Raw genomic sequence first — 20439 nt, 5'->3', positions numbered from 1 at the left:
TAGTTGCTAATTGCTTGTTGCCCAGCCTCCTTTTCCTCACTTTTGCATTGAAGTCACCCATGACTACAGTATATACTGAGTTTGCACCTTTCTCACTGCTAATTCAACGTCTTCATAAAACTGTTCCATTTCCTCATCATCACGACTGGAGGTTGGAGTGTAGGCTTGTGCTACACTTAGTTTATATCTCTTATTTAGTTTTATTACGACGACTGCTCGCATCTTATTGATTCTGTAGAATTCATCAACGTTGCCCGTTATGTCCTTATGAATTAGAAATCCTTCCACGTTTTCCATTTTATCTGGAGGACTTCTGTAGCAGAGGACGTGGCTGTTAACCTGACCAATTCTTATAACCTCAATAAGTCTAATAATATCCCCGGCAATGCTTCATAATTGTTCAGAGAGTCCTGCTTCAAAAAGTGGCTTCTGACACCGGCAAAAAAATTCCGAAAGCCAGTGGTGCTGTACTAGTACAGGTGCAACCAAATTAAGAAGGTCCACTAAGCTTCCACAAAGATACTCCCTCACCAGAGCAGGAACTGGCCTCCCTCGTGGTGTATTCGGCCACTGCATCTCTCATAACTCAACTTGCGGCCCTGAGTGCCCAGGCGCTGCGGAGAACCTGACCTACGCTGCGGTTAGACCTGCGACGCGGCCGTGGGTGCTAAGAATTTATGAATCCGGACAGGCCTCTGCTGGAAACAACCTGGGAACGTTGAACACGCGAACCCTCTCTGGTGAGGCGAGCTTAGCAGGTTCACGTAAGCTTTCTCGAATTACTGGTCCTAGCAAGTAAACAAAATTGTGAAGAAATTATGTTCCTCAATGAATAGAACTACTGTTCTTCGAAAAGACTTTGCTCATGTTGATTTAGGTCACAATTAACCGTAACATTGTACGGATACCTTCAAAAGGCCCTACAAGTCTAATTTTTCGGCCACTGTCGATTAGCTGCGGTTACAAGGCGGATGAATTTGGGAACAATCCCCTAGTTGAATTTTATGGTAACGATAATATAATAATTTTAATTCATTCTAGTTTTCTGTTATCTTTCGTCACTCACAATCGGCCGGTGCTCGTGACAATGAAGACATAGCGTGACTCGCACGACTGGCAAAGTGCCCGAAAGGAAAACAATTGGAATGAAATTCTTGCTTTACACCGACCTGGCTTTCGTTCCTCAATATTTCCAATATCTTTTAAGCACTTTACTATTAAAATGTGCGCGTGAAGAGAAATGTTTACTCCCATAAGCGTGAAGACCGCAAATAACGGAACCAATATTGGGTGCTATGGGTTGAAGTTCTGGTTCTAGATGTACAGCATTTCACTTTGAGCCAAGAACACTACTATACTAAGGTACTCGAAGAACGCTTTTAGTCGCTGATAAAACTGGTCAACCATTTATGTTAAGCGCTTTCTGATACACGGTCTTTAATTTTTTACGTAGATACAGTGCTCCTTACCTATTAGCAGTGGTTTGATCAGCAGTAGCGGTATGACGAGGATTCCAGCGACACCGTATCCAACGGGAAGGTTGTCCATGCCTATGTAGTCGGCCATAAGGACACCATGCATTGTCATGCCGCATCCGTTGAAACAGGCAGCAAGCAGGGTGGCTACCACCAAAAAAGCATACGAGTTGGCTTCTGGTAGAATGGCGACGGAAGCCGCAGTAAGAGCTGCGTTGCACCCAACCAGCGTACTTCGCCGAATAATGTTCCGATCCGCGAGTAGTGGAAGGCCGATGCGTCCTACCGCGTCAGTTACGGATAGATATGAGAGCAGTGGCACCGCCAAATGCTTCGCGATGCCTTTGTCGACAGCGAAGTCCACTATAGTCGTCAAGAAAATGTCCTCGTTGTAGCACATTACTGTCCACGTGACGAGAATGACGTAGAACATGGGGAGGCGCAGCACTTGAGCCGCACTCTCGAGGACACCAGGTTTTCGCTCTGTGCTCGACGAACTTGTGCGGGAACGGTGCTCAGACTCAACAATCTCCTTGATGTTCAGGTTGACGTCACGTCTCTCCACTAGCGCTTTTTGCCCGGCGTCATACTGCGGCGAAGTGATTGTGGGTGAGTCAGAGCGAAGGAGAAAGCTTATGGGAACCATGTGCAAGAGCAGGGCGCCGAATATGAGTAAGCAGCCATCGAATCCGTAGGCGTCCTCGAGAAAAAATAGCACTTGAGGAATGACGAGGGATGAGAGTATCGATCCCATGAACATGATACCGTGTGCCGTGCCTCGGTACTTGACGAAGCGCATGCTGAGGAACACCTGCAGCATCATGCTCACGGTTCCAGCGCCGGCTCCTGCGTAAGGTATGAAAATGCGGCGCATAATATTACAAGCGCAGGCATATGCGAAACTGCACAGTAGGGCCAGTCAGAGTCCTACAACAAGTGGCTCTCCTCGATTTCTATTTGCTCATTAGCATACTTTTTGCGGGCACTGCGGTTTCACGTGTAGAAACCCAATTATATAACTGACATCTCTTACTGCAATAGTGATTTTTGAGGTAACAAAAAACAGCGCACGTAACAAAACGTTTCGGCAAATAAAGAATTTAACCGACAGATACAGGGTAACTTCAGACAATAAATACCAATGGCACTCAATTAAATATTCATAATATATTTTGATACAGGCGGAAACACTGATTATCGCTGCCGAATCACTCATTTTATAAGAAACTAACGGTTGTTTATTCGACACCTACTATCGCGCATTTCAAATAACGAGCCCATCATATTTTCTCGAAGAACAAACATTCAAACAATATTAGAGTGGTTCATTGCTGTCCCTAAATACTTCATCTTTTCTTAATATCTGATACGAACATTCAAATATTTTCGCCATGTCACTTGCACCAGTGGCATGACAGAACCAGTGGCAATATGGCCCTTACTGAGCCTCTACACTTAATCTTAATTGTGCAGGGCTTTCTGTCTGGCATCACCGCACCATTTTTTCGTGAACTTGGATGCGCTAGGCTATCTTTCAGCGATGCTGCGCAGATTCGTTTTACAAGGACATCAGCACAACTACCGGAACAGCATTACCATTCATCACAACGCTGCCAGCGTCCTCTACTGAACTACGTCGCCTGACGTCACCAGAAATTGGCCATTAGAAGCGCCTCTCTCTGTCTTCGAGACAGTGGTAATTGGAGATCGCAGGGAAAGGCCTTCGTCCTGCAGTGGACATAAATATAGGCTGATGATGATGATGATGATGATGACTCGCCTCAGCAGTTCATCATTTACGGGCGTTACAGAAACAGTGTCAACATAGACCTAAGCTTCAGCTCTTTATTGTGCAGGTTAGTCTAGATACAAGTTCATGGCGCAGTGATTACCGCTTTCTTGTGCTTCTGCCTTGCCCGCAAAAGTGTCGTCATCTTTTATCTGGATGCTAAATTATGTGCAACCTGCTTCTATGCGTATATAAGGACGAGAATAAAAGTCCGGCACAAAAGGAAATATTGGAGCAGTTTCCCTAGGGTCAGTCCGCCATTCAACAACAGGTTGCAGCATTAAAAACATAGGCTGTGAATAATGTTAAACTATTAGGCGGCCTTCGCGATACATTTGAAGAAAAGCTCCCTGTCCGTCTAGATGACGCAATACACGCGAATCAGGTACATTTGTATCTTAAGCTTATCAAACAGGCTATGCAATTCCGACCAGAAATTTGACAGACTTCAAATATACAAATAGGCCTTTGAACTTAATCATTCACTGCATGCGAGAAATCCCAACTTAAACCAAATTAGGCCTACAGTAAAACACTGTAGGAGAACTTTTCCAACATAAATTATAAGTGAAATGTAATTCGAAAGAGTGGATTCATAGTCTTGGAAAAACAGGGTGGAAAGCGACCAGTGATAGTCTACCCGCAAGACTACAACAAAAAAGGGGCAACCTTTAACAATGTTGGGTATTTAGAATGGTCTTCCATCTATATTAAAAACAACTACTCATAGTCTAGGCTACAATCGTGCAGGCTTCCGTGGCAAATTGTCAATAGTGAAAATCTCCCAGGAAAAAAAGTCACTTTAATTTAAAGCAAACTAAGGGCAGATAAGGACATTTATTTATGGAATGAAAACGCGGTAAAACCTTTTAGGATTGCCGCGTAATGCTTTTGTCAGCAGTGGCGCTATAACGTAAAATGATCCCAAAGTGTTTTCACTCCAAACTCCTGACGTCAAATTTACGTAACCACCGACGCAAGACTCGGGCGGTGACCCGCTGCGTTGTCTGAACAACCCAATCAAACACTCTCCTCGTTTATAGGTCACCTTTGTTCGCTTTCAAGACCAATAACTTTGTCTACACTCAGCGGTTTTTCTTAGCTAATGGGCTGACAAGAGTCGAGGAGCACGCTCTAGCGGAGAGGGTTTCGAAGGGGCCGAGCCAGCACAGTGAAAGAAGATAACCGCATGAAGAGGGTGGTGCCGGCTTCTCTGATTGGTCCGCTTCGCCTTATTTAACTTGCGGTGGCTGGTCGAAAATCGTGGTGGCGTGCAACGGAAGGATAAGAATGCGGCCAAAACGGATCCTCAGCAAGGAAGAGTTAGCAGAGCGATGTCGTATGCATGCCTAAAGGATTCGATAACGTTTTACTGCCACGCAAAAGGGTTTATTATGCGCAAATAAATACATGCCCACCGGTAGGTGCGACTAGCGAGGGCCAGAGCAATCGGCGGGCAGCATCTTTTATTCCTTTTGGAACGGGGCAGTCTGTGGCTATTCAGAGAAATTTTCAGTTTTGTTCGGCCTATTAATGCATTTTTTCGAAGACACGCCACTTTGACGTAGTGAGCTTTCGTGGTCTTGTGAGGTCGCGTGGTAGACAGGCGAAGTGGGCGTAGCCAGAAAATATCGGACCAATAGCAAAGGGCTAATGGTGAAAAGGGGTTGAATCAGGAATGATTATTTTTCTTTTGTGCGGTTTAATCATTCATACTCATTGTGTACACGTTATATCAGATGGGGAGCTATCGCGGTTTTCGTGACGTCGCGTGAGACAGGCGAAGTTGGGAGTGGCCCGAAAATGTTTTGACTTGGGGGCTGATTGCAGCAATTGGAATCAAAACAGTTTGGAATCATTTTACGTTATAGCACCCCAGCATTCGAGACACAACAAATCATCTAGGCAAGAACATCTGAGTATATGCAACATGAACACTAGCACTTTTCTTTGTGAAACAAAATCATAAGAACTTTATTTCTGTAACCTTCCACCTATCCTTATCATCATAATCATCATCAGCCTATGTTATGTCCACTGCAGGACGAAGGCCTCTTTCTGTGATCTCCAATTACCCGTGTCTTGCGCAAGCTGATTCCAACTTGCGCCTGCAAATTTCCTGACTTCATCTCCCCCACCTAGTTTTCTGCCGTCCTCGACTGCGCTTCCCTTCTCTTGGTACCCATTCTGTAACTCTAATTGTCCACCTGTTATACATCCTAAGCATTACATGGCCTGCCCAGCTCCATTTTAGGGGCGAAGCTCCTTAGGGTGTGGGTCTGTCCCTCCTCTGTAGTATGTAGTAGTAGTAGTCGTCGTCGTAGTTGGTAGCCACGTCTACTTTTATGAGGAAAAAAATTCCGAAGGTTGTGTCCGTAGTGGAATCGAACCAGGGACCCCTCGCTTCCGAACGCGCGGCGCTAACCACTACGCCACGAAGCGCACAAGGACACACGCACCACGATGGCAATAAATACCCAACATTAACGAAAGACTGCGCGTTTCTAACGCGTTTGTGCTAGCGCGTTACGGCCCGTGTAAGAAGCTGGTGTAAGACGCTGTGGCCTCTCCGCCTTACCCCCGTATTCATAAACGCTGATGGCGTCGGCAAACGCGGTGCACGTTCCGGCATGTGTAAACGGCTGCGTAAGGCGCTGCGGCCTCTCCCCCTTACTAGAGAGTACTGCACGTTTCTAATGCGTTTGTGCTAGCGTCCCCTTAAGCGGGAGATGGTGCAATTATAATGAAGGGCGCTGTTATAAAATAGGAATGACGTCACATATGGCGCGTGTCATTGGTGGAAGTCAATCGTTCGATTTAGTGCGGCGAGACTGGCCGAATTACACGGAAGATTCACGGTTTACCGATGATTCCCTCCGGAGCTTCGCCCACTCATCATCATTCGCCCCGTGGATATACGCAGTTTTTTTTTCCTCTTAATGTCAACTAGAATATCGGCTATTCCCGTTTGCTATCGGATCCACACCTGTCTCTTAACGTTAGGCCTAACATTGTTCGTTCCATTGCTCTTTGTGCGGTCCTTAACTTGTTCTCGACATTCTTTGTTACCCTCCAAATTTCTGCCCCGTATGTTAGCACCGGCAGAATGCAATGATTGTACACTTTTCTTTTCAACGACAGTGGCAAGCTCCCAGTCAAGATTTGGCAATTCCTGCCATGTGCATGCCAACACAATTTTATTCTTCTGTAAATTTCTTTCTCATGATCAGGGTCCCCTGTGAGTAATTGACCTTAATAAACGTACTCCTTTGAATACTCTAGAGGCTGACTGGCGATCTTGAATTCCTGTTTCTTTGCTTGACTATTGAACATTATCTTTGTCTTCTGAAGTAATAATATTCAACCCCACTCTTACACTTTTTCGCTTAAGGTCCTCAATCATTCGCTGCAATTCGTTCCCATTGTTGCTGAATAGGACAATGTCATCTGCAAACCGAAGGTTGCTGAGACATTCGCTCTTGATCCTCACTCCTAAGCCTTCCCAGTCTATAAGCTTGAATGCTTCTTCTAAGCATGCAGTTAATAGCATTGGAGAGATTGTGTCTCCTTGCCTGACCCTTTCTTGATAGATATCTTTCTACTTTTCTTGTGGAGAACCAAGGTTGCTGTGCAATCCTTATAGATATTTGCCAAGGTATTCATGTATGCCTCCTGTACTCCTTGATTGCGCAATGCCTCTATGACTGCTGGTATCTCTACTGAATCAAATGCTTTTTCATAATCTATGAATGCCATATAGAGAGTTTGATTGTACTCCGCAGATTTCTGTATTACCTGATTTATGACATGCATATGATCCATCGTAGAATATCCCTTCCTGAAGCCAACCTGTTCTCTTGGTTGGCTGAAGTCAAGCGTTGCCCTGATTCTATTTGAAATTACCTTGGTGAATATTTCATACAATACTGAAAGCAAGTTAATGGGTCTATAATTATTTTATTCTTTAACGTCTCCCTTCTTATGGATGAGTGTAATGTTGGCGTTCTTCCAGCTTTTTGGTACAGTTGAAGTTGTGAGGCATTGCGTATAAAGGGCCGCAAGCTTTTCAAGCATAATATCTTCTCTAGCTTTGAATAAATCGACTGTTATTCCATCTTCTCCAGCAGCTTTCCGCCCGGTCATGTCTTGCAAGGCCCTTCTAACTTCATCGCTAGTTACAGAAGGAGCATCTGTATCCTGTTCACCACTACTTCGAATGAATGTAGCTTGGTTGTTCTGGGGACTGTACAGGTCAGCACAGAATTCTTGCGCGGCTTTTATATGTCATCGAAATTGCTGATATTACCCTGCTTATATTTCAGTGCATACATTTTGCCTTGTTCTATACCAAGTTTTCTTCTGACTGATTTCATAATTTCGGATATCCCTTACTTTCTTGTTGTTGATCAGTTCCGGCTGTTTAGCCAATTCTATCTGATCTCTCGAGTTTGACACTCTAATGTTTTGCCATTTCTTTATTATGTCCTTTGTTACTTGGGAGAGCTCACCTACTGGTTGCCTTGGTGCCTTGCCTCCAACTTCTATTGCGGCTTCTGAGATCAGCCTTGTTGCGGTTTCATTCATTACCTCTATGTTGTCTTCATCTTCCTGTTCAAAAGCTGCATATTTGTTTGAGAAGCACCAGCCTGAATTGGTCTGCTTTTACGCTTACTGCGCCCAAGTTGGGCTGTTTTTTCTTGACTAATTTTATTCTTTCTTGAAATTGAGAGAAATCCTAAACTTGACTAACATATGGTTACTGAAATTTACCCTACCTAACACTACTACATCCTGCACTATGATAGGATCGGCAGAGAGTATGAAATCTATTTCATTCCTTGTTTCTCCATTAGGGCTTTTCCAGGTCCACTTCCTGTTGCTGCGCTTCCTGAAGAAGGTATTCATTACTCGGCGCCTATTCCTTACCGGGAATTCTACCAACATCTCTCGTCTAGTGCTCCTCGAACCGTTGCCGTAGTTTCGAATTGCTTGCTCACCAGCCTACTTTTTCTCCACTTTTGCATTTTCCCAACTTTTTTTTCCCGCTTTCCCCCACTGGCCCCTATATTGCTGCTCAAAATAACACCTGGCTACGCGATGAAATAAGAGATCATGGTGTTTTTCCTTCCCCTCACAAGGTGCTCCGAAAGGGCCGATCTACTAGGGAAGGTAGCGTATTCGTCCTCGTAAGTAATAAGATAACGCTTCTTTGCTCGAAGGCCTTACGGAGCGTGAATGCCTATGAAGAATATTCTGCTGCTGGGGTCTTACTGTTATTCTATACAATGTTTACAGGCCTCTCGATGCCTCACTTGTCTTCAGTGCACTTGACTGTTTTGAATCTAGTATTTTCTTCTCGGAAGGTTTCATGTCACAAGTGTCCATAGAGAGATAATTATTCGAACAAATCTTGTCAACGTGTTATTACCTGTCCTACCAAGTTTTGTCCCCTAATTATTCTAATTGCCTTCCGTCAAAAATGTCCTTGTGTGCCAATGATGAGTGAATATTACAGCACTTAGAAAGCTGCCTTCTTCACCCTAATTATAGTGATATCTGCGTTCTTAGCGACAAGTGTAAAGAAAGATGCCAGCCCTGCATCAAGAATCTTGTACCGAATAAGCCGGAAAAAATCACAAGCAAGCACTCCTATGTTGCGCAGCATCATCGAGCTTATGCGCTTATTGAACCAAATATAAAAGCAGCATGCGCATGCAACCCGTATTCGTGAACGACAAGAGCAGCTCGAACGTGCGCTTTGCAATTGAAATCACTACTACTTCGAAAGCCTGCTTAATCGAAAATGATCGTGCCAAGTTATGAAACTATGCTACATAGATAAGGAAACCGGTTTCACAGGTCGCAGTCGGCAGCACAATGATAACCAATACGAAACAAATTGCTGTACATTTTAATAAGTATTCTCATAGCGAGTTTTCGATTCCCAGTGTCTGCGCGCTCCGTGCAGGATCGTGCCTTTTGCCACAGCCAAGTTGCCCTTCGCATGCTGGAGTGCTTTCCCCCTTTTTACAAAGAAACTAAAAAAGTCCTACGGGCCTGACCTACGGCGTTACGCTGAGTCAGTTTTTAAATTTTTTTTTAAATTCTTCGTCTATCGCTATCGGCTGGACAGTTTCCTGATAACTGGAGGACTGCCGCAGTAGTTCCTGTTTTCAAAAAAAGGGGCGGAATAAATCTGAGTAATTAACGTTAAATTTTCTGATGCTGCTCTCGTCACCGTTCAACAGCAAGCGCAACAACTGCATCAGCAGCTAGAGACCCGGAAACTACTGATCCAGAACCACCAACAGCAGCTCGGGCATGGTAATAGCAGCACCATGGGCTCTGCCCACATGGTTACCACGCGTTGCAAGGGCTGACTAAAACGAACATTTGCATATTTTGCAATAAAGCCTGATAATTGAGAGTGCGGAAGCGATCCAAAATGTCTGATTGGCCTGTAGATATATTTTGTTACCCTGACCCATCGTTTCTGATATTAGTCTGCCAATAACTGTTAATTTTGGTTAGAGGCTGTTGCGAGGAGAAACCATTGAGCTCAGTGGCCAACGAAAACATTCGAGCTTCGACCTGCTCCTCTATTCGTAATTTTTGCCTGCTCTGCATCACTACTTCATTCGAGCCCTTTCCTTTGATTCTAGAATATTGCTCACCATGAATGATTCCCAGTGTGACGGTCATCCAGGCTATATTTGGAGCAAAGACAGATGCCATTATTCCCAAGGCAGTTACCAGTGCTCCGGCTCTGAGCGTAACATTGGCGCCGAACCACTGGCACAAGGGTCCGGCTAGGATGCCTGCAAGGGAACCACGGAGAATGAAATAGGAGTGACAAAGCTGTTTTTTATTAAGAATTGAAAAGACAACTTTGTAAGACGTATCAAGAGAGGCAATTTTGATAAACAGTAAGGAATATGCTGGATTTGTCAGTAATGACTGCAATTTGCTTGAAAGTATTGGCTAATCGATGACGGCACCTAAAAGGAACCTTTTAATGAACATTCACTGACGGTGCGAAACAAACGCACTACGCATCATTCAATTCCAGACAAAACTCATGGTATTTTATTCCCCTCAGTTATCACGAAACACATTTTTATTAGCGGGGACACTTCACTGATACCTGAATCATAGGTCTCAGATGACAAAAGTTCTTGGAGTTATAAATCTAAAGTTACATTACCACGCTCAGTCACTGATTCAGTTTCTTTCGTCATTCATGTTAATGAGAAAACTAGGTCTTACATTTAAATTGAAATCCTTATATTGTGGCTTTATTCATAGTCATCTTATGTACTGCCTATCCTCGAGGGGCGATACGTAATAGTTTATATTACACGAATTGAACATCTACAACTGCATGCTTCACATCCGATCGCCATTTTAATCTCATTTAGCACCTATTTTTCAGAACCTGAACGTTTTACTTCTTACTTCTATAATTCATCATTATATCTCGCTATTTAAAACATGAACGATGTATTTACACTTCTGCTGTTATTAGCCTTTTCAATAATAAGAGCACTAGACTTTCCACATAGCAAAATCTATCAATGTCAAATGTACCTTCTAAGTTCTGTAAACTAAACGTAATGTTTTCATGTATATCGCTTTCGAACACGTTCCCATCTGATTAAAAATCATGTGCATTGTGTACATTTTGTCGTCGTATTAGAATTCGCTTATTCGATAGTTTAACGGTTTGCTATCCTTGTGGTTCTAATTATAATCTCATTGTTTTAAAGAATCTGTGTTTGTTGTTATTTAAAGCAGTAATAGTTGTATGCCTTCCATATTGTATTCTTCCGCAACTCGCTATTGCCTATTGACTAATGTAATTTTTTTCCTGAGTACGGTTTGTTACCAGGTGCCCCTTACCCTTTTCACTTTGGGACCTCCGATGTCTTGTCTTGTACAAATGCAATTGTGAGTGATGGATTGATAAGATGATAATGACGATGATGATGGCATAGCGCGTGAAGCCCCAGTGTACAGTCAAAGTTTCTGTTAGGTAGACTTCTCTTCCTCGGGAAAACGTTCGCCAGTTGTTCATCAATCAGAATGCTCGTGTTCCTGTGACCCCTCCGCCTTCTTAGGCTGGATAACGCTGTGCGATTGCTTAAAGGCCACGTCACGGGGCCTAAGGAGAACTTTGTGGAAACTTACGAAACCTCACAGAATCATTTATCAAACATCAGTGACGCTGTCACACATAGTTACTTCCGCAACATAGTCTGCTGCACAGTCTGGATTTTATCTTATACCCACGACACACGCTGGCCGCACGATCTCTTGTTCTCCGCCGCCGTTGCTGTGTACAGACCACTCTGACTACGATGCTAAGGAATTATTTTGAACTTCATAGGAGAAATATAGATGCCCCTACTCACTCATAGAGAGATGGAATTATGCCATTTTTGTGCAACGCTTTATCTCTAATTCGTATATGACAGCGCGACAGAAACCATACCAATGAAAAATACCAACTAGCTCAGCTTTCCACTTTTCTTCATCTCCACATCATTGTTTCCCTGCCTTAAATGTAGTTTTTCAGCTAATTTGTCTCCTTAGAAGCGTCTTAGTGGTAATCATTTTAATTTTGTTGTGCTTCCTGAAATTCCTCAACACACTTATTAATTCTGTAGATATGTTTTATCTCCTGAAGTCCTTCGTGTTTTAATGCTGAACCAAGTTACAATTTTTTCCGGTGATCCTTTTTCTTTGGTGGTCCCCCGGATTGATACTTCAATGCACATTGATCCTTAATGTCGACTCCCCCAATCGCCCCACATCATTAGAGGAGAAACATGATATTTGGCAATATGCTCACCTCCCTCTTTCAATATCTTATTGCCGTCGGACCTTCAGATATCCAACAACTGTTACACAATTAGCTGTGGACATTATGTGCAATTAGCGTGATATTATTAAGTTCTTGCGACTCCCAAAATGTCTTCGGGTCTTGCAGACCTCCCATGTCGATGACATGCGAGGGCCCGTATTTCTGCGAACTTTGACCTCGACCATAGCCCTATTTTTCTTGCAATCTCCGCGCACGCCTCTTCTGTCACACGCTTTTTCGCAGGCTTTCAATGCGATTAACACTCTGGGAAAATATAACCCGCTTCTCGGTGTGTATTTACGCATGTATGTATGCATGCCTGTATGAATGTATCGCAGTACTGCTGTATCTAACCTGTTTCACGCTGACCTTGAACGCCAAAAAAAAAAAGATTAATAACTATTTTTGCGTCACTGGACGGAGTCGAACTCGTGTCATACGGGTTCCTGAAGCACAGTAGCTCGACGCTTTAGTGCTGCGCCACGAATTCACGCAGGCAGCGAAGAAACAATTCCCATCGCTCACTCGCAGCGGCGCGCCACGCATCTCGGTAGCAACGTACTCGCTTTGCGGCGGCGCCTCTACATGCCGCAACATGTCCAGTGGGTAGAGCAAGATCGGAGCCCGACAACAATGCACGTCTCAAACATGATGCGTTTCGGCGGTGGTAACACGGTGTATCCTTACATTGATTTATTGTTACTCGCAATATGGGTCCTGTCAGAAGTTTTTGTGAATTCTGGCTCGTGAAAAAAAAATTGTCCTGTTCCTCGCTCTAAGAAAACGGCTTAAGCACGTCTTACTGCGGATTAAATTACATCACCGCCCAAATATCATACATCTGAGTAACCTTTGCTGCAGAATAGCATCATTGTTTCGCACCTTTGTTTTGCTTTTATGATGCCATCCTTGAGTAGCCACTAAATGCCCTTAGTTTTGAAACTGCTTCAGCGAAGTGCTACTGCGAACAGAGTTCGGAAGTCGCGCATTTTAAGGCTTCACAGTGCAATCAATAATTAGCAGTAAGCTATTTTAGCCGTTAAATATTTTTATTTATTTATTTATTTATTTATTTATTTATTTATTTATTTATTTATTTATTTATTTATTTATTTATTTATTGAATGAGTGAGTGAGTGAGTAAGTGAGTAAATTAGAGACTGAGGGAATGAGTCAGGAACAGCAGTTTCTCTGCGACTACTAAGATATTTTGTGTGCTGCTAAGAAAGTGCGTTTTCCGAGAGTGAAGTGCGTTACGCCACAGAGTTAGTCTACTTAGTCTAGAGGAAAATTCGGGGGAAAGAAGTGGCAACCGCAAAGGCACTGCCATGTTGGTACCTCTAACTTTTGTAACGCTAAAAATGTTCAAAATACGATGCAAAAAACACGCATTTAGATGTAGCGCATATGTATGGACCATGCGTAAAATTCATGTCGTATATCTTTATCAAAGTTCCGATGGCTATTTATAAAATTTTGATGTAAAAAGTTTACTGCGTGAAGAACAATATTTGCTGGTGTCTGAACTAGATGGCGCCGCCAGACTGAGAAAGGCTCGGGAATGCGTTGAGTGGGGCCCTCATCATTACCACGCCTTGCCCTCTGCGCCTGCGAACCTCCGCATTGTAGAAATTGGCGGCGCGCTTGCGATTACCGATTTCGATGCATGGGCGCTATTTGGAGCCTTTCCTCTAGACTTGGATATAATAACTCTATGCGTATCACATTTTACTACATGAAAATGTGAATTTTAGGCATCCATGAGGTTGCAGAAAGTCCGTTGTGGTATGTTGTGGAAATTTTCTTGTCATCGGAAAAATTACTTTGAGCAGAACTACTTTCCTTTAACTGACAGCTTTGCTAAGGTTAAGGAGGGGTGAAGCATTTACTGAATAGAAAGAAGGAGAGGTCGGCCTGGAAAGTGTGCCTCTAGCCTGCTGCTCCTCACTGGCGTATGGGTAAGTGGGACAAACAGGAAAATGCAGAGGTCGATAGCAGGTGACTATGATATAGTACAAAGAGCTACTACAGTATAATACACTATGTGGTATACTATAGTTTGCTATAGTGTGCATTGTTAAATATGATATAATGCACGCCGTGGTGACCGAGTGGCTATGGCGTTGTGCTGATAAGCCCGAAGGTACAGGATCGTCCCGGGAGCGGTGGCAGCATTTTGGTGAGAGCGAAATGCCAAAAGGTCCATGTACCGATCAACAGGTGCACGTTAAAAAACCCCAGGTTGTCGAAAATTATCGGCCGTCCACTACTCCAACGTGTGTCATAATCTTATCGCGGCTGTGGGGCAAAAGAATCCGGAAGTTTAATTTCAAAGTTTCAGAGAAGCTTTCTACTCCACTGCTGACAAGGCAAGCAAAGACGAAACTGCTTTTGCTGATAATGATATTCATTTTGCTCTAGAATACAGTGTTCTCAACAGTTGTATATATAGACTATGCAGCTCTTCTCACATGCCTCCTCATCTTTCTTTCTTTTGTGGTCATTTTTTATGTTTTGACTTTGTTTCTACTTCTTCTTAAAGACCTTCAGGCCTCTAATTACATGTAGATTTTATGGGTGCTAGTCGAAACCGAAACTCGGGTGAAGGACACATTGAAGACGTGACTACTGCAAGTGAGACACTGCTTTCACATTTAGTGTCAGCGACATAGAGACGGCTCGCTCTTGGGCACCGAATACTATTTATTATAATGCCTAATTTAAGTCAACAAATCGCAGATGAAAGTCTACTTACATTGTCAGTATTTTCTTGCAATCGCGAATAAAAATTAGGAGGCCACCAGAAATCAATTAGGCATATGCCGAAAACTGGCAGCGTTGTTTACTGTGGCAGATTAACCAATGTGTCCATTTCCTTGATTTGGCCTACCCGAACTAAATTTCAGGAAAAGGGACGCATTGACACAGTCAGAATGTACAACGGGTTCTAAAAGAGTCCTTCACTAGTGGTAATCACTCGAAGTACATACCGCCTGCGTCGACGACAGTGCCAAGGACGCTGACGGGCCACGATGCGGTCCCATGGTCGACGTCGAAGTGGTCCATCAGCGCCACATAGATGAAGCCTGATGACCGGAAGGCAGCCGATTGGCCAAAGTCCATGAGAGCTGCTATTAGGATCACGTGCCAGTGTAACCGAAGTTCCGTCGCCTCACCATCTTCATGAGCATCGATGCCAACATCAGCTCCTCCCCCTCCCCCTGCTCCTTCTCCGTCTCCATCTCCAGGGGCCTGTGGTGAAGCGATGATGGGAAAAGATACCCTGACACACGGACACTCAAAATACCTTTGGACCAAGGGACATCTACCAGAAAGGCGTTCATGGCAGGGTGAGACGCCACTACGGTGTAATATTGCATGCGCCAAAGAGCAGGGGGAGATATCCGATAAAACTCAGTAACTCATTTTCGGCGAACGTCCATTATGAAAGTGAACCTATCCAAACTGCTTTATGGGCCTCAAGATGGTAACCTCGTGCGCAGCTCTTCAACAAAACAACGTTTGACGCAATAAAATGGTGCCTTATTATTAATTTTTCTGCTTGTAATACCAATTTTACAGTTACAGTGACTCAATTTGAACCGATACACTATTCATTACGTTTTGCCAGTTTCAGTTTAAAGAAGCTACCGCAATAAAACAAGCTAATTTGCTTCATTGCCCTCTAAAAACAAATAAAGGAGACCGCGCCGTTACTTAAGTGACTTTTCTTTACGTTTCGCTTATGTTAACCGTTGAGGGAAATTAGCCTCACACAAGCAAGCGCGGACCCTTTACGCCTCTTTTTTATCGCTAATTGCCTAAGCCGTTATTCAAAGCAAGCTAGCCCAACAGTTTTTCCCCTTTGAGCTAGATTATATTATGTTAGAATTTTTATCGAAGGGAACAAATTTCAATTTATTCTTCAATGCGCAACAGGCACCGAGAGAGCGCCATTGGGAAAGAAAGGGCGGATAAAAGTGCTTCTGGTGTTGTTTTTATCATTTTTATTTTGTCTAGACATTTACGTGCTTCGTCTCGGTCACGTGTAGTGTGCTTCTGTATGGAAGTTCTTAAAATTGCCTTGCTTGCTATTTTCTTCATTTTTCTTGTAGAGCTATAACGAAAAGAAACAGCCGCTGACACGTAACATGCTGAGGTCTTCCACATGAGAAATTATTGATTTGTAATTTCATGCTTCATATATATCGTGTTTTAGTCTTTAATTTACGAAACTACCCTCCCTAATTAAGCCTCTACCTATCGTTGATCAACTTTGCTCGTCCGCGTTGTTCGCGAACGAAGCCCGGAATAAATGTGTGCGCTCATCCATGGTTACAGTGGTGCAAAAATTTGTTCGATTGTTTTTTTTTTCAACGAAGCCATTGAAGACTATACCAGCTCAAAAGATTGACAACGCAAGGTGCATCCAAATAAACCCCGTCGCAGTCATCTTCGTCGGGCACATAGTTTGTAATTGCCGAAGAAGATGCGTGCGAATCACGAAAATCGCAATGATTATCCTTATTCCTTCTCATACAGATGGGCAAATGCGGTCTACGCAGACGAAAACACAGTTTCATTAATGCGCACCCACTAGCAACCAATGCATAAAAGAGAAAGAAGCGTAATACACGCGTTACTAGCTTACTAAATGTAAAGTCCGCAATGCATAAATAGCAGCCACACTTAATCCGGAAGTTAAGTTCGACGACTGACGACTCTGCTTGCTGATATTGATGTCATTTGAGTGTTTGATATCTTGCTGGGAACAAGCTCACCCATTAAAGAGTTTGATTTCCAGCTCACTGTTCCGTCAGTTTTTCCGTCTTCGCTTTGACCAGTATGCGACAATATGATACGTGTTTCGGTAGTCAAACAAATTAAATGTGATTTAATTACAATTAAAATCACGCGGTAACCGAATTGTGCGCTATCCGACAAAATTTACACGTTTTTACATAATAAAGCCTCACTCAACCTTAAACAAAGAAAAGCGGCGACAACATCAACTCCGGTGTGCCCTCTCTCACACCGAAGCGAATTTAACCAGCCAGGTTTTGTCGGCGCAAGGCGCAAGTAGAGCAGTTCCGGTAAAAGCAAATTAAATGGAAAATTGCCCGGTCTTTCAACTCTGCCACGCCGAGTTCACGAAGAAAGGTGCCAAATGTGTCCTGTTTGCCTTCTATGTAGAGCACTCTACATTTGTAAAATGCTGTTGACTCACAGTCGCAACCGTTGTGCCTGAAATAGGTCGCCGTTTGTTTTATTCTCATTTGAAATCAGTCTTTAGAAGCTTTTGTTCAATTCATTTATTGGGAATCGATGCTCTCGGCTTCTCCATTCTTAAACTGCGGTATGGAAAAAAATTAAATAAAATGAAATTCGAAGCTGTTGCTGTCGGACATGCATTGTATAATGCAAACGAACCTCTAGGAATGCCTTAAAGGCACCTTCCATGTCTTGGAAGAGACTAACCAGTTCTTAGCAGTAATCGTAGGAAATATTTAATAAAAGAAAGGCAAACGCCGACGACCTTCCCACAGGTAAACATGAACAGTGTATTACATTATTTAATGTGGATGCAAGCCATACCTGGATGTTAAAAATTCTGTGCATATGAGAAGACTTTGACTGTACGCAGACACAAAATACTTGAATGAAGGAAATTAAGACGCTTCCCCGTAACCAACCAATGCAATTCTAAATATGAGATCAAATCACACGCTCACAGGGTCTCTGCGGTCTCCAAAAGACCTTACTTCACTTCATCAATGAAATCCTCGTTCATACCATGAACCACAATGGGAACAATACTAGTTTCACACTATCAATTGAAAAACACTTGGATCGCGTTTCGTGTAAGCGACATCAAAACGAACTTGACTAAGGCTTGTCATAAGCACGTGTCGTATGGAAGTTGCAGCTGGGGTGGAAAGGATTATGTGGCACGTGTTGGCATTGTGCGCCACACAACATGCGAGGCTGCATTTATGAAGGACGCTATTGTGTCCCACCGGCTATCTACTATGTCGCTCCTGTTTCCAAGGACTTAGACCGTTTAGCTTGTATTTGCAGATGCTTTACAACCTCAAGGTTTGTCTAGTGAAATATGCAGCACAGCACTCAACCTTAAATGCGACTTGAACTATGTTTCTCGGACCGCTGCAGTTTCCGGACTCCAACCTATGCCCCACTGAGGCACCACAACATTCTTGCGGCATACAGGCCTCAATGAAACTCTGTATATAATTTCTATGACCATATACGCACGCGTGAATGTAATAATGTAAGTTTGCTTTTTTTAGCCATCTCACCTGGAGTAGCAAGCCAAGCCTGTCACCGAGTTTAGGAATGGAGACGCCCAATTCCCAATAAATGAAATGAACAAAAGCGTATAAAGAGTGGTTTCATATGAGAAACATACGAAGATGGGATTTAAGGAGTTGTAGCTGCTCTTTCACAGCCAGAAGAATCGACAGATTCGATCATCACTTAGACTTGGCATCAGCATATCGCCGCCGGCCGAGCCGAACGTATATCAAGCCCCTCGACTGCAGGTAATGTTGCAGCTACTTTGACAGTCCCTAAAGCCCTCCGGTTGCGCCCAAGCATAAATCTTCATAACATGCTTCCTATCATTTTTCAGCCAGCTTATTATGCTGACCCTCCATAACAGATAATTCACTGAGCAACAGACCTACCAGGGGCGCCAGCCAGTCTACGTCGTGGTGCTGCTGGACTCGTAGCGCAGTCCTACGAACTCCAATGAATATGCCGATACAAGACCGTAATTCTATTTCTATTGCCATTATGTCACTCAAATCCCTTCCTGTCTTGTCATCCCCCGTTTACGACCGGCCAATCCTGGTCAGACCGGGAGCGTGCCTATACCTGTGTGACCGGTAGATACCTAGTGGATGCACTCGTATGCCTCCCACAGCAACACAGCAACCGCGGATCCTCGACCATTCCACCATTGGTGTGTTGGGATAGCAAGGTTGGGCCAGATTGACGTGGAAAGTGTCGAACCACAATGGTTAATAAGTTTGATAGAGCACGCAATCGATGTTGATGTAAAAATCAAAGAAAAGTCTGTACCGTACTGTCTTAAGGCTTGGAGCTCAGTGTAGCATTCAAGGCATCATTTCGATCCGCTATGCAATCAATGTCTTAGCGGCGCTACAAGCTATAGTGTCGGCTTTCAGCCAAAGCGCCAGTTCTATTTTGACTTTATGTCTCGTATGAGCATGCATGGTTCCCGCAGTATAAACGCTGAAGTAGACAAAGAGTGACAGTGCTGTAAGCTGGCCTCAGCATGCATTACAAGCTTTCATTTATTGCCCTGTCCGAGCTGATATCCCGTTACTATATATGAAGAGCGCACTGATAAACACACGCGAGCACACAAAATGGAGGCGTGCGGTGTACTAACAAGGGAAATTTTGTTGCTTCATACCGGATAGTCCTTAGAGAAAGTATGCCAAAGTTAAAGCACAACATAAGCACTACCCTAAGCACGAAACTGGCAGGAAACTATCATCCCATACTACAGCACTAAATTTAGATATAAACCTATTTTGTCTGCGTGTATCACAATCGCCATTCCTTACCTTCAAATGCTAAAGAAGTCATACATTATATTGTTCTAGTAAAAATTATGATATGGTTTTGCCCCATCTTTTGCTCACAGTAGTCGTTTCTAGAAGTTGGAAGGCACGAGCCGTCGCCGTCGAAAGTTTACGAACCACGATATTTGAAAAAAAAACACTAACAATTTACGCAGCCAACGCAACCTTTACTAATCCACGTGAAGAACATAATAATGTGTGGTTTTACTAGCTACGTTTACAAACTTCTCAGATAATAAACGTTTTCTGGGGTCCACAAACGTTTAAGTCCTGCTGCCCAATCCTTGCAGTGAATGGTGAAATTTTGCAATACCGGACTTTTCATTGTGTTTCTGTTTACTGGGCCGTTCATAAAGTGAACAACGCGTTTCGCCTATTTGAAGTCCCCATCACACACGCCCAGTGGTGTAGGGTCGCATCCTTCTCCGCCTTCCAGCGCAAGTCGCTTGCTGGAGACCGCTTCACTTCGAGCAAGCGATGCCTTACACTTGCAGACTGCCAGTCGCGCTGCCTTATTTACAGCAAGGACAGCCACTTCAATGAACAATAGCCCACGCAAGGCGATAAGGCATGGCTGCGTTTTGCAGCTGGCGACTGCAGAGACTCACCTGGCTGTATCATTAGGGAAATAAAGCACAGAACACCGTTTACACAACAAAAGCGAGACTAGAGGCGATTAGC

General features: G+C 43.6%; 1 protein-coding gene across 1 annotated transcript in view; it reads right to left on the bottom strand.

Annotated features, from left to right (window-relative positions):
• Nucleotides 1-20439, bottom strand: part of LOC119445569 (monocarboxylate transporter 9) — a 55823-nt gene that overhangs the window by 16276 nt on the left and 19108 nt on the right. The window contains exons 3-5 of the mRNA XM_037709837.2: nucleotides 15118-15379; nucleotides 9939-10082; nucleotides 1470-2321 (exon numbers count right to left, since the gene is read on the bottom strand). Of these exons, the coding sequence (XP_037565765.1) occupies nucleotides 1470-2321; nucleotides 9939-10082; nucleotides 15118-15379 (1258 nt within the window). The remainder of the gene's footprint in view (nucleotides 1-1469; nucleotides 2322-9938; nucleotides 10083-15117; nucleotides 15380-20439) is intronic.

The sequence above is a fragment of the Dermacentor silvarum genome, chromosome 3 (genome assembly GCF_013339745.2).
Source record: "Dermacentor silvarum isolate Dsil-2018 chromosome 3, BIME_Dsil_1.4, whole genome shotgun sequence".
Taxonomy (NCBI): domain Eukaryota; kingdom Metazoa; phylum Arthropoda; class Arachnida; order Ixodida; family Ixodidae; genus Dermacentor; species Dermacentor silvarum.
Note: the sequence above shows the minus strand (reverse complement) of the source record. Positions and strands in the feature narration are given on the sequence as shown.